At 30.5% G+C, this 15477-nt stretch overlaps 3 protein-coding genes across 12 annotated transcripts in view; 2 read left to right on the top strand and 1 right to left on the bottom strand.

Moving 5' to 3' along the window:
• Positions 1-2503, top strand: part of LOC126835540 (protein MTSS 2-like) — a 35301-nt gene extending 32798 nt beyond the window's left edge. For 3 of the 4 annotated variants that reach the window (XM_050568203.1, XM_050568202.1, XM_050568204.1), the window contains one exon: positions 1292-2503. In XM_050568203.1, the coding sequence (XP_050424160.1) occupies positions 1292-1887 (596 nt within the window). In that variant the 3' untranslated portion in view covers positions 1888-2503. The remainder of the gene's footprint in view (positions 1-1291) is intronic. The other variant, XM_050568201.1, reaches the window with a different exon arrangement.
• Positions 2504-2605: 102 nt separating this feature from the next.
• LOC126835396 (uncharacterized) overlaps positions 2606-15477 on the bottom strand; it is a 16802-nt gene continuing 3930 nt past the window's right edge. For 2 of the 7 annotated variants that reach the window (XM_050567957.1, XM_050567959.1), the window contains 7 exons: positions 9012-9113; positions 8753-8889; positions 8433-8575; positions 6017-6248; positions 4216-4540; positions 3544-3797; positions 2606-3454 (listed from right to left, as the gene is read on the bottom strand). In XM_050567957.1, the coding sequence (XP_050423914.1) occupies positions 3331-3454; positions 3544-3797; positions 4216-4540; positions 6017-6248; positions 8433-8575; positions 8753-8889; positions 9012-9077 (1281 nt within the window). In that variant the 5' untranslated portion in view covers positions 9078-9113 and the 3' untranslated portion in view covers positions 2606-3330. Of the gene's footprint in view, positions 3455-3543; positions 3798-4215; positions 4541-6016; positions 6249-8432; positions 8576-8752; positions 8890-9011; positions 9114-10064; positions 10084-12269; positions 12391-15477 lie in introns of those variants that run through there. The other 5 variants (XM_050567958.1, XM_050567960.1, XM_050567962.1 and 2 more) reach the window with 4 other exon arrangements.
• The window catches only part of LOC126835394 (armadillo repeat-containing protein gudu), a 20635-nt gene continuing 16045 nt past the window's right edge, over positions 10888-15477 (top strand). The window contains exons 1-3 of the mRNA XM_050567955.1: positions 10888-10969; positions 12657-12769; positions 13391-13493. The gene's annotated coding sequence lies outside the window, so the exon portion shown is untranslated. The remainder of the gene's footprint in view (positions 10970-12656; positions 12770-13390; positions 13494-15477) is intronic.

Genomic DNA, 15477 nt, shown 5'->3' with positions numbered 1-15477 from the left:
TCTCAGAACCAATGTTGTCTAAATGTATACTATGCAATTAACTAGTATCATTTTTAAATCATTAATATTATTTAAAAACAAAATTATTAGGCAATGCTTACATTGGAAAAGAAATAGTAGGGTCCACAACAGAAATGAGGTATAAAAAAGAACATTTTTTTTTTTTGTATCCTACCGTGCATTCTACGCCTCTCACAATATCACATTTATGAGTCCATGTTTTATGTGCCGATATTTTTAAATGATACATTCTGGCAAAATTGCTTAGTCTCTTAAATGTATAACATCAACTCTACTTGAAATAAATGCTAGTCATATTAAATTTTCGAAAATATTGACAATTGAAGAGGGCTAGGGTACCAGTAGTTAATGTGTTAGTTTTTAGCTCATACATACTGCCACAGGCGACTCCTGTGGTTGTGTGAAAAATTGGCAAATAAGAAAGCTGCCATCCCCCAACTCCAGCAATTAACTAACCTCACATGTCTCAAGATAGTAATTTTGTTTAGAAATCTCATCCATAGAGGCAGAAATGATAGCAGCCCTACATAGACTGAGCTTATGCTCTATGACTATGATGTATCGATACTGTTTTAGTAGTACAAACAATATCTTTACTCAAAATATGATACGTTTTGTATAAAATATTTCAAAAAAATAGTTACAGTGTATACTGTAAAAGTCAACACACTAAGTTAAAAACTCAGTTGAATTAAAACCTGGCCAATTTTTATTTAAACAATTTTTTTTTAAATAGTAAGTTATTTGAAATACAATTTTGTTTAGTCTTTTAAATAATTTATTTTTGATAATTTCAAAAAATATTTTATTTAAGTATAGTTTATTTAGTACTATAGTATTATCTTAATTTAAAATTAAATATATATAATACAAATTGGTTTTATATACTTATATAATATTATATATTTTAAAACTTTAGTAGCTCTAGCTATTGGTATACAATTAATATTTTTTATAAAATTAATAGAAGTATTTAAACGTTGTTTTATTGTCTATGTATGGTATGCATTATTATACTAAGCTTATAAAATTATAGACCACAATTATTATTCTACACTGCTAAGCAAAAGTGTCTTAACTTGAAAAAAAAAATTGTAAAAAACCCATTGTACACATCTTTTGTAGCTAACTCGCTTTTTTCCTCTAGTCATGACACTTAGACTTAGCCAGGCATAATAGTTGTATACTTATAAAGCCATTTTGTTTTGTTTTCAAATACAATAATTAGTGGTTTGGTCAGTGTAATAATAGTACTTAATTGAATTTGTAGGTTATTCGAGTTTGAGAAGTGGAACATTATGTCGTCGTTCATCCATGCAAAATAACAAACCACCACCTCCAATTCGTCGTACACCGTCCATCATTAATAACTCTATACAAAATTTGCCTCCTCCACCACCATTTTTGCTCGACACGTCTGCTGAGCAACGTCAACATAGTCGGTCACAAATGTCCTTGTCGTCCGAAAAAGTTTATGCTGAACCTATGACACACCAGCGTAAACCTTCAGGTGGTAACGTCGCAGAAACTGTTCGTAATCTCACTCAGTTAAACCATACACCCGCCAGTCCTATTATGTTGCGTCGTTCACCCAGCAATCGGTCTACAAGTGCAGACCGTTGCACTAGCCGGTCGTCTGAACCTGTCAGTGGATTTATAGCGGCTTTAGGATCTAGGCTACTGCAGCAGCCCAAAACGACGGGAACTGGATCACCAAAATCAACAAGACGATGGAACGCGCCTTCAAGGCACTCGGTTGTCGACCCGGCGATATGCCATGATTCATTGATGGAACAAATAAAAAAGGGAATGACATTGAGGAGAACAATAACGGTCAACGACAGGTCGGCCCCTAAAACTAATTAAATATTATTCTAATCATTATTTTTGTTTTATAATATATAATAATCACTAATAATACCTAATCACAGTTAACTTTACCCAGGGGGTTTTTTTTTGTCAAAAATGTTCAAATCATTTACATACATTTGCATTTATTGCATCTAATGTAGGTGTAGTTTACTTATTAAATTATTATAATTATAAACTGTTAAATGTGTGCCTAAAGTATCGTCATGTTGACAGGAATTGTTTATAAGTAATTATAGTTAAAAGAAAAAATTAAAATTTTAGACAAAGCATTGTGTGTAAAGTTTTAACTTAAATGTAATGAAAAACTGCATAACTAGTGTGCAACTGTATTGTTTATTTTTTTAATTTTAATTGTCAACACTGTCTATTAAAATTGAACTAAATCCTCATTTTAAACAGTTATTGTATCATGAGTTTTTTGGTTCTACAACAGGACCTCTAATATTAATTTTCATTCCATTGTATCATTTGGAAACTAAAAAATGTGTCCTAATGTTATTTTATGTAAGATATTTAATTTTTAATTTTTGTTTAGTCCTATATTATACTAATTTTTATCGTATCATTTATTTAAAAGAAATATTCACTTAAATGACGTCCGTCTATGTACACTGTTGTCGGTATTTAAATGATAGTTTGTTATTATGTAAATATTTCAAACATTAATTATAAATAAATATATTTATTTTGTAGTAATTTTATTTTTTTATTTACAATATTTATTTATACGTTTTCATAGCATACATTAATGTGGTTTCGTTAGGGTTCATACTAACCAATTTTTTTTTATTAATACAAATGAAAACATACAAAACGACAGCTCGACAAAAGTTCATACTAATAACCATATTAATTAACACGTACATAACTAATATAATATAAACAATTTGTATAAATAGTAAAGAAATATTCATTGCTTATTATAGATTATTCCCAATCACCTGTTTTAAGGAACAGTAAAAATAAAATAAAAAACAAGTCGATGAAAACATACATGTTAAAATTCCTGATAAGTGGTATTTGCTTATAAATAAATTAGCCGACATGTACAAAAGTAATAAGGTAAAAAACAAAATTTGGGTAAAGTTATAGTATAATAGTTTTACGACAAATTCAATATTTTAAGTAACCTACTTTTATAATACATTGTAATTAATATTTCAAACAGTATCGATAAATTAATCAAATCGTCAATATTTATTACGTAAGCATAATTTGTGACTTGTTGGCTTGATCAATAGATCTGTTGATTTATAACAAAAACGCATCCTTATTCACTGACAATAGCCAATTTCTATAGCTATTACTTTTAATACTTTGCCGATAATATGAAAATAAATACAGTTAACAAAATATTTGATGAAAAATATATCACAAACAACCTTCTAGGAAGTAAAGGTAATCGTCGAGACAAGAATGTCGCATCTCTAGAATATATTATATGGGCACTGGTCCGGATACGTAAAGCTTGCTGTTTCCGCTAATGTTGGCCATAGTCACATACATTTGAGACGCGTTCATGGGCAAATAAGTGTCGTCAAAGTCGACTTTTTCTTCTGTCCTAAGTATCATAGAAATAGAAATTATTTTAAATTAGATACAGTCGGGTAAATTTATATTATACAACTGGTGGTACGGTTCGTAACTTACTTGGGCTTTCTCGGTGGTAACGGCGGAGGTAAATCGTTCATGGTTGGACTTTTATCGTCGGACAGTATCTCTTCGTAGTCCTCATCGTCGCTCCTCTCTCGAATATCTGCATAATCGTCATCCGCTATATCTTGAAGGCGTTTGCCCAAATGCTGGTGGTCGAGGGTTTGCAGGTCCTGCATGGAATTCGGTTCGCTGTATCCTGGCGTGGTCAAAAGCAACCCGACGCTGGTCAGTAGGAAATGAGAAGAACTCTGGAAAAACGTTTGTACAACATATTTTATTGGGGAAGTGATAATGAGGAACAACCTCCGTGTCTTTCGACAACATGTCGACAAATAATTTTTGGTTAACTATCAGGTTAACTATCCCAATATGCTTACATGTATACGATGTAACCGTCTAGAGTGGCTGGGACATGTGTGGAGAGCTGATGGAGATGTATTAAAGAATGTTCTGATGGGAAAAATAAATAAAAAAACGTCCACTTGGAAGACCAAGAATAAGATGGAAAGACACCGTAGAAAAGGATATGAGACTGATAGATGGGAATGCAACGTTAGACTGGACTTTGGACAGAGAAAAATGGAGTGGCTTACTAGTGGCAGCGCAGGTCCTTAATGGACCGTTAAGCTGTTGAAGAAGAAGATCAGGTCGGAGGCACCTACTTACTTTGTTTCTCAGGTTGTTCTGTGGTAAAAAAATCAGATGTTGCTGCGAACCGCCGGACGCTCTCAGAAGAGGCTGTTGAGTGATAAATTTTTGCAAGTCTCCTTCACTTCTACTCATTCTTCTGGATTCCAACAAACATCTAGGCGGGGTTGTTGCCGGCGAGTTTTCCCACGAATCGTTGAATCTCGTTTTTTCTCTAGGGGTAGGCGGCAGCGGAGTGGTAGCGATTCTGGGCAGGGGACGTGGACACGTCGACAATTCCATGTGTAGCTTATCCGCATCGGTACAGTACATTTCCAAGTCACCTTCGCCCGCTTTGAATTTACTAGAAATACATATAAGTTATATTTTAGAACGCGTTTCAAATTTCAGAGTTAATTTATGCCTATGGGTGCGATCAATGGCCGCGTGAAGTATTGATACTCCAAGCGAGCATCGTTTAAACCCGCTCCCCCTTCCCATATATGCACAAAACACTGGATTTTTAAAAGAAATCATACCCAACTTTCTTGGACAAAGGGCGGTTACTCCTGGTAGAACACCCGTCCATCTTTATAATTATTGTATTTTGTACATTGGTAATGATTATTATTATATTAAACAAAAAAGGTCTATGTATTTTAAGTTGATGAGTTAAACAAAATAATAAATATAGAAGATATTACCACTCTATTATGGATGATTATTATTATTCGATGATAGGTATCTTAATCAGTTATAAACAATGTTTTAAACGCACATAGTTTGTATGTATACATTTTGTGTGTATAATGAAAAAAGTGTAAATGTGTTTCTTATTACTATTTTTTATAGGATGCGGATATTATATTTTTGTTTAACGGGCCACTATGCCTCCAAGTTCCCCTACTGTTGCACTTTTGGTTCTTATCGCTTTAGCCTTCATACATTGTAGGTAGTAGGTACACCGATCTACTCAAAAGTATCAAGGTGCTTTAGTCAATAGTAAAACAAATTAAATCATGGGAATTGTCATTGACTTGAAAATATGCAAATAAGCATTGTTATGCACAAACACAAAGACCTTTATTTTGGGATTTCCTTGCCCTCGAAAATATCTTTGACATGCGTTAAGTAGTAGCAAATTCCTTTTGGTCGTGAGCGAAATATCCATCAAATAAGGGGAGAAGATTAATCACTGGAAATATTAGAAAACCCCCATCTCCTCACTACTTATAGTATGAAATACAAACAATTTTGGGGAGCTAATTTCAAAACGGGCCGTTAAGCACACCCCACCTCCCTTTTGCGCCAAATTCGACGACGGGAACCGCATTTATCGGTCGCCTTTCTTTTGTATAGCTTATTTTGTTGTGCTCATTGATATAGTTTTTAACTGATAATAGCTAATATTATATTTTTGGGCTATGCTGTATTATACGCAGTTAGTGAATAAGGTAAGTACTTTCAGATTTAGGTTTGGGTTGGACTTATGTAGGTACATAATCTAATCTGTACCACATATTGTGATATATACTATATATTTGTTTATACTTGTTTAATTATATATCATACATACCATAAAATGTTTAAGAATATTTATTATGTTGTCTTTACAACGGAAATGACTGTATAGATTGATAATTCATATAATAGTAGAGAAAAACGGATTGACGTCATTTAGTTAATTATACAATAATTAATTAAATTCGAAAAACGTGAACTTATACATGTACTCTGTAATTATTTTTATATGTAATGGTGTGGCCATTCTGTTAAGTATTATTGCAAGTAAGCTAAGAATATATTATTATTATTATTATGTATGTGTGTATTTAAAAACCTGTTCGTGCGTATCGTGCATACTCTATGCAAGTCTTCCGAAGTAGCTGGAAGGGGCAAATAGCTGCATTGCATTTGTGTCCAATGTAGTGTCACCTTGATCTTGCCCGTGTATGGATCCGTCACTAATATCTCTTCAGTCTTCACGGATAGTGTGCCGTATAGGCCTGTGAGGTTAGCTGCCTTAGAGTGTTCGTTGTCGATTACAGACACGGCGTACTCGTTTTCACCTTCTGTTGGACACATTTGTAATATTCACAGTAAAAATCACGAACAATTTTTTTTTTAGGTATTATTATTACTTATATTTACTCATTTATAAAAGTAAGTTAATAAAACCCACACCTCCTCACTGACCACACCAATACCAAATCATAAATTGTAAAACTAATTACCCCTCAGGCCTCAGTCTATACTCATGTAGAATTTGAATATAAATAATAATATTTTACTTATTAAGTAATCAAATAATAGCATATTTTCAAATTTTTTGCTAATTATTTCTTTACAACTTTATTAGAGGTAAAATTGCAGTTAAATGTACTTTTTTTATACATGGGTTTTGTCATTTAGATGTGTCGTCTAGTATTTTATTTAGCAAATTATTCTTGATACAATAAGTATTAAAATTATTTCTTTTTTTTTTGTATTAAATCCTAAGATTGGTTTGCAGCAATTCTCTATTCTTCGCTTTTCTCATGATTTCTTTAAATGAATTTCATCCTAGGTCCTTTAACATTTGTTGGATGTACTCTAAACGCGGTCTTCCTCTATGGGGTTTTCCTATTTCCTACCACCTTAAAACGTGGCCAATCCATTAATATCAAACTTATGTTCTTAGAACATTTTGTTTTATCTTTCTTGATGTAAAAAAGCCCTTCTATTGATTAAATGCTATTCTAGCTTGACGTTTTGTTCTTTTTTACTTCTTCCATCCGCACTTTAGTACTACCTAAATAAGTAAAATCATTTACTTTTTCTATTTCTTCATTTCCTTGTAAATATATTTTTACTCTAGTATAATGGTTCCTACTGCATACAAGAATTTTAGTCTTTTTCGTACTCATTTTCATATCTAGTTCATTAGTCATCGTTTCCTCCATAGTTCTTGGAACAGAGTACCATATTTTTTCAAATATTTAGTTGTTAAAATATTTTTAAATTCCAAAAGTTAATGAAGTTATAAAAATTACTAAAAAGGTTAAGGACAAAAAATTTTAAAATAAATTTGAATTATTTTCAAATAAAGTGAGTGTCTTTATCCTCATACCTGTAGTAGATACTGATAGTCGGCCGTTTTGTAATTATATATTATGTAGTTTAATTAAATGTTTGTAATTTGTAACTTTCCGAAAAATATTTGGGGATACATTACTGCTGTGCATTCTTGTAATAACAGCTATTAAATTAGTTGATTTGATTAAAAATTGATTATCGGAATGTCAGTTATTAATGTGACAGTTTAACCGTTCTTTTGTTTTTAAATTAACAATAATTTCAATTTAATCGACCAAATAATTGTTGTTTGAACAAACACATTTGGTTTTGTTGACAAAACTGGGATCAATGCGCCGAATAGCGAGAATCGCATGCAAGCGTACCTTCATATAATATGTGATCTATTTTATATGCGCGTAGAATTTTGTCTAATATTGTGGTGTTCATTGTATGTTAACTAAACATATCGAATTTACATATTGTACTCTGTAGACATCAGTTTATATACGTGTAACTTATGTTAGGCTGTTTTGCTGTTTATAATCCGCTATGATTATAGTAAACATTTATTGCGCGTAACGAATTTGGAGTTTATTCAAGGCTTTTAAATTTGTCCAGGCGCAGGGTATTGGATATTTTTTTTAATGGACTGTGACAATGTATTAAATTAAATTAATTTTACCAGTAGCAGACAAACTAGCTGTAACAAAAACATACTAGCTAGTACACGCGAGATTTTAGGGGAGTTGCTACATAGACCATGCGGTTATCTTGACAAATGCGAAACATGAACATTGTTGACGACATATGAAAACTTAGTTAGGAAAACATACAAATGTGATATGTTCTGTGTTTGTAGTACAGCAAGTAAACACAGTGTAGTTACTTACACCCGTTAAAAACATGCTAGTATTATAGGCAAAGTTATCAAGACGATATTTAAATGTACTAAATGGAATTTGTATTCAGGGTGATTCGCTTACCGTGGAGTTTATGAGCCATTAAATTTCTTTTACAATTCTATATTTTTCGGTAGACTGAGACTACTTTATATTTATCTATCAAAATTGTTGTGTTTATAGAAGAATGTTCTAATAATGTTCTAATTGATCGGTTATTATTTTTATTAGAACATTTATGAATAAACAAAATAATTAAATATGTAGGTTGGTTAATTTATTAATGATGTAGTCACATACTTGAGTACTTAGGAGGTTTTAACATGTCTCTAATAAATTTCATCCATTTTTGAGACTCGGTTTCTGATTTTGCTGCTAGGAATATCAATGGATATTGCTGTTTTTCTTTTGTATAGAATATTCCAAACCCGTATGCTTTTGTCCTGCAAAAACAAAAAAATGTTAAAGTTATGCTTTTGTCATGACATAACGTTGAATTTGAACCTATTAAAAAAAACTTCCTATTCGGTTCATTTATTGGAGTACAGAACTACATTTGTGTTTGGCTGTATAAAACTCTAGAACAAAAGACTGTACGGTAATATATCATAGCAATTAACCTGGATTTTATTCTGTAAAGAACAGCGTCATTCGGTACAGCTAAACAAGATAATATACTGCTTTTGTTGTGTCCCATATTTATGACAACTCTGTTTTCATTTTTATATAATATCTCACACCACTGACAGTTCCACGCCTTAAACAACAAATATATATGCATTGTAGTTATAAAGTTTCAATTAGAATTTAGTATTAAAATATATATGTTATTAACAATTCATGAAAAATAAAAATTATTTAAGGTAAAATCGTTCATACTTTCCAGGATCCGAATTTTCTGCCCTTAGACGGCACCTTGACGTCGATCATGCCACAAATTTCCATACCTAATTAGCAAACGTATACCAGCACCTGCAATTACTATAAGCGTATAAATATTAAAAACATAATAATTTTGTATATATTATGATAAAAATATAGTCATGTCATCTGATTTTTAATATCTTTTGTTTGAAAAAAGAAGATTATTTGAAATTTGTATACCTCCGTTTTTCAAAAATTAAATTCCTATGTGTTGTAAAAAAGATTAAATTTTTTTTTTTTATTATTAAATTTTCATTGTTTTTTTTTTAAATTTATATAAAAAATTGGAGATCTTGGACTTAAGTGAGCTGTAATATCGCCATTCGTGCCATTTTATCTCAAAGCGGCTATAATTCATAAAAATGATTTTATACTTTTAAACAGAATAATGATACCCTAGGCTAATAGAAATTCCTGAAATATACCATTAGGATCGACATTTATAAGATTTTAGGAAACATTAAGTCACCCTACTTTATTCTTACGGCTGTTTAACGACTACATCTATGATCTGTATAAAATATACATAAAGTATAGCAAAGTGAAATGAATACATTATTGTTATTATGATTTTTCTGTTTACTTTGATATTTCTCATTTCAGAAGAGAGTGTGCATACTTAGTTGCCTAAGAGGCGACTTGCGAGAGTTGCGGCGAAAACCGATTGCTCTATGAGATACCAATGCATGAGAAAATAACGGTTTATAATACTAAATCGTATATATTTTGTATTCTCATTTTCCACTTTTACCAACCAATAATGACAGTTCAAACCATTAAAAAATAAATAAATAGCGTACATAATATTTTCATACATTTCTGTAAGAAAAATACTACAAGCTAATGTCTAGTTTTTATCATCTATACCATTAGGATCAATTTGAGTTTGCTATGATATGTAGTACAATAAATATTGACCCATAACTAACGTTGTTGTACTGCAGAAAAGTAAGAGGGAATGTTTTCTTTATTTACTGATCGGTAGGTATTTATAGAGTATCTACTCACCTTTTAACGGACATTATATTTTTTTGATACGGAAACTAGTAGACACCGAAGGCCGAGTGAAAAAATGGCACAGAGGAAGGACACCCCCTTATATATTGTTTCGTTGTGGTTACAATATGTATAACCATCGAGGTGTATTAGGATAGCATTAAATTGATGAAAAGCCAATTTGTTTTTGTTTTTTTTTTTTGTTATTATTGTTCGGAAGTCTTGTTCGGGACTAGTAATTACCAACAACAAAACATTCTTGCCGTAGTATAATTATTGTTTATTGCCCTCGAGGACTTTGGTTTTCTACTATGCAAATCAACGGTATTAATGACCCCATAGATATATAATATTAAAAAAATATTTTGACATAATATTATGATATATGTTAAAACAGTAGGTAATTATCAAGATGTATTGCCTAGCACGCGACTGACAAATTCAATTTACTATATTTAATATGCACTACATTTATGTATTATACCAATCCATAACCAAATTAATAACCAACACTTATACGCAATGTAAGTAGTAATACAATATTAGTGTATTTTTGTGTAGGTACTAAGGTTTCGTTTTGCAAATTATGTAACTACACGTGCCACATTTATTTCGAACTATGCTGTACCGACTATTTACAATGTACAAAAAACAATAACATAAACGCGTAATGGTATATTATGACGTAGATGCATGAATAAATAGTTTTACATGTTTGTACAAATTGACTATGGAAAAAAAAAAGAAATATTGCAAATTACAATAACCGTCATTGTTTGATAAAATCTATAAGTTACAGATAGTCATATTTCATATAAAATTTGAGTTTCAGAATGTAATTATTAATAAACTACATTTTGGAAAATTATATTAAAAAAATATATTATATTTCTTTGGAAAAAAACGAATTCTAACGAGTAATGAAATAATAAGTTATTTTGTATATTGTCATAATGGCATTAAATTGAAGCGTTTATTTCAGAAACTTTTTAAGCCCGATAACTAGCCATCAATTGGTTTTCTGTTGTAATCAGCGCGTCTATTTCCAAAGTAACAGTATAAAGACAAAATAGTCGATTATGTTTCTCTTGATGTTTAGGCGAAAACAACAAACGATTCAATTATGTGCTGAAATAGTCGACGAAAAATGAACATGTTATTCATTCAATTTAACTATACATTATTTTAATTAAAAGTTAAATTCAATTGGAGAGAAACAAATTAGTAAATTAACAGACAAAATATAAGTATCTAAAGTCGGAGAATAGAGCGGTTTTGTAGTAATCCTTCGCACAAAAGTAATTTGGTACAGTCTAATACAGTTTTTTTTAAACATAAATATATAAAAAAAATTAACCTTAAATAATGTGACTCGTAATAGTTGTGCAAGTTTTTAATTAATTAATTAAAAAGAAAATATTAAGTATTAATATTTCCTATTCATCGTTTTTAGAACGTCGACTTGTATAATGTATGCATCACAGTTTCTTAAAATTAATTTCTTACCTTTTTTTTCTATTACTGACTTTTGGCTTTTAAGTATTTTTTTAGAACTTAAATTTTATGATCATTTTAATCCTTGAAAATATATTTTGGTCACTTTATACATACATAGTATAATGAGGTATTATAGCGTACCAAGGACTCAAACAATAGATACAATTGTACAATTTATATATATTGTCTTAGAACGAATCACATTACATTCTTCTATAAGACGTTGGTTTGTGGTTGTTTTTTTTATGCGGTCTTGGGTGTAATCAATTCAAAATTCATTTTATTTTATACCCGCGTACCTATTTTTTTAAATAGCTGACCGTAAACTACACTATAGTTTATTTTTTTCTTAAAGCTGGCTTTTGGATTTAGATTTATTAAACTAATAAAATCATTTATAAGTTATTTTATTATTACTATTATTGACTTTGGTCAGTCAAAATAATTTTAGAATGTACACCAAAATTAAGTTTTAAACAAATAGCCTCTAACCTAACCTCCTAGTCTACCTTAAAGTACATTATTCATTTTTACTATTTAACAATTTTTAGTTTTTATTTTACATTCCTGCGTAAATAATTGTTTAATATTATTACACGAGGCTTTAAACCGTTTTATTAAATACCACGGACTAACCATTACCTATAGCAAGTACGCCGCGTAGGAGAACCCTTTACAAAATTGTAAGATGTATCACACTATTGAATGAAATATACTCACTTAAATTTCATGTTATCAAATTGTTTATCGTTTAATAAGTTTAGACATTTTCCCGTTTGAAAACTATAAAAAATAAAAATTGGTTTCCAAATTAATTTAACGTTAAGTTGTACTAATTACAATACATAGTAGGAATTAAGTCAAATTGCGTTGTATGAAGTTTATTAAGTTATTTATATAGCATAGAGAACAAATTAAATTAATGTTATAAACAAAGAAAAGATAAATGACGCCTACAAGTGTTGTTTTTAGGGGGAACAAATGGTGTATTTTTAGGTGTACAAATTACACTTAATTTGTTTACTAAACTGTATACTATCCTCTATCAATAGTATAATAATACAAACAAGGTTATCATAAACAATTATTTTTTTACTGTGGTTACAGATGGGAGCTATGTTTTAGTAGGTACATGAAAATTGAACACTGCCAAAAATATGTACTCCAAGCCCGCGAAATGTCAGCAGACAAGTAAACACAAATGACACGACTGATTGAAGGTAAAACTAAAGTATAATAATTTAAAAAAGATTATACAATTATGTATTGAAGGAATACGAAACATTCAAACTGTCTATGAGAACTCGTCAATGACAAATGATCATGTCAAATGACTCACAAATACAATATTTTCTGCTGAGCTTTTGCCGATTTAAACAATTGTTTTAGAGCTATATTTGTACATACAATCATTTTTATATTAATATCATCATTCTATGAAATATATATATATAAATAAAAAAATAAACGAGAGTGGGGATTGCAAACCGTTTGACTCTGATGAGGCACTGACAAGGTCGAAGAATATGAAACATTACATTTACAGTTTTCAAAGTTTTAACAACAAATCATCTAACACACCATTGTAACTATACAGGGTGATTAATTTAACGCAACAGTAATTTTCTCGAAAATTAACTAAGTTTTTTTTTTAAATTGATTTATGTTATTGTAATTTACTATTAAATTACCAAATATTTACTTTTTTTAGTAGTTTCTAGAGTGCTATTGACTTTTGAAAATTAAATGGGGGACGTTGTTGAAATTGTGTCACTGACCCCCCTTCGTCACGTCGTCTATTTTTGACACGAAATTTACTTTTTGTTTTTTCGCTGTTGCAGGTTGTAAATTTGCTTATTCTTAACAGCAAAAAAAAAATGAGATGGAAAATCTATATGTCTTAAAATGTAGGACATTAAGTGGGTTGCGGTTGTGTGCTTACAGGTAAAAATAATATTTTACTCCGCCCTTTCTGCCGACCTAAACTTTAAACTTTAATAACTATAAAAGTAATTATTCAAAACTCTAAAAACTAAGTAATTGTTGAAAACTGGTTATCCACCAGTCAACATTTTCATAAAATTATTTTCATTTTAAAAATTTAGTTGAAATATACTTTCCTTTTTAAGCTTTATAGATTGATAACACTCTATAATGTTCTTAAAAAGGAAAATATTTTCTAATTTAATAATATTGTAAACACTGCATAAATGAATATTTTCTCGAAAAGAAAAACTACATCTTTTTAATAATAATAATAATGTCGTGTGGACTTATTGACCGGGATTATATAGCTAACTTGGTCCTCACCGGTCGGCCTATTGGTGTGGTTTGACGCTAAAAACCCGGGTGGTCACCCATCCGGGATCAAGCGGTACCGGTCGCAGCTTAACCTCAGGCGCCTTGTGGCAGCTGCGGTATCCGCTGCGCCACACCGTACCCGTATCTTTTTAATTATTTTTATATTCTAATTATTTTAGAACATTTTTTCTTTTGGATTAAAATCTTTTTAATTATTTTCCAAAAGAAAAAATTTAAGTACCTACTTTTAAGGAATAAAAATCAATTCTAGCAACTTACTTTCTAAGAGTTACAAATTATTTAGTTATTGCAAAAAAAGGATTATTATGCCTATGAGTAGGTTGAAATGTGTATTATTTGACTTAAAAAACATTTTATGTTCTTAAAAAATAGCGTTTTAAAATTGTACTAAATAATTGGTGGAAATAAGTCCTGGATCTTCAAAAGCTTAAAGTACATCATTTTTGCAGATCTAACTTTAATTTGATTGTCATGAACAGTGGCGTAGGTAAGCGAGGGGGTGAGTTAGGGGGTTAAAATTATAATCACTTTTACTATAATTAATTTTCTAAAACGCCTTTCAACAATTAATAAAGTAACTGAACTTTTAACCCCTCCCGTACTCAGGTAGTAATATAATCTTAATTTACAATTTTAGTAAAGGACACGAATTTGATTTTTCAATTAAGAGGTCAGAATGAAAGGTGGAAACTTATTCACATTAAAGTGAAGTTCTAAAAAAATATTAAAATTAAATGAATTTAGTATAAAAAAAAAATTGTTATTGCCAATTTACACAGCTTGCAATGTTTACATACACTCTCACCTGCCCTTTAAATACGTTATTTTGCACTTTGTTTTTTCTATCCAGCTGTAATATGCATACACGGCCGACCTTCAACTGTGTATTTCGTACAAAAAATCTTAAACCAAGGTCTACTAATAATCCAGTTTTTTTTCACAAAATGTATAAAAAAAAGTAGTATAATTATTGTTGTCTGCTGAACTAAAAACTTAAATGCAATAGTCCAATCTCCTTTGCGTCGCGCCCAAACGTTGAAGGATAAGAATGCCAATGATCGATACGATGCGTTGCGGTTTTTTTTGGGGGGTTTTAGCGATAGGATCTCACGGTCAAAATATTTATCGGTGGAGTAATACTCTATGTCGTCCTTAAATTGTTATTTAGAACGACATGGTTTCGTTTTTTTACTCTCGAGGGAGTCAATATTGCAATTAAATAACCCACGACTTTCGGCGAAAATTTGCTAACTGTTCCGCTTATAACGCATGAGCAATCATAACCACAACAACAGCTAATTATGTAATCCAGAGATATGGTTGACTAGTGATTACATCATTTGTTATACATTAAGTTACATAATATGTGTATCATGTTAAACTTAATTTAGCGAGTCAACCGTGCAATTACGGTCGGTATACGTATTACAGATTGCCTACAACGCCATCCAGAATTGTATTTTTTTTAATAGATTGTTTTAAACAAGGTTTTAAAAACAGTTAATTAAGTGTTATTAACAATTACTTAAGTGTTGATTTAAAATTTAAAAAAAAATTCGAGTTCAAGAATATGAACGCGAAACTAATAATTGAAGACCTTGGGGCA

This window comes from Adelges cooleyi, unplaced genomic scaffold (genome assembly GCF_023614345.1).
Source record: "Adelges cooleyi isolate 19-005CV unplaced genomic scaffold, UGA_ACOO_1.1 ACOO_flye_CR_arks_rails_tigmint_CR_PRNA_23, whole genome shotgun sequence".
NCBI lineage: Eukaryota > Metazoa > Arthropoda > Insecta > Hemiptera > Adelgidae > Adelges > Adelges cooleyi.
The sequence above is the reverse complement of the archived record's forward strand: the minus strand, read 5'-3'. Positions and strand labels throughout refer to the sequence as shown.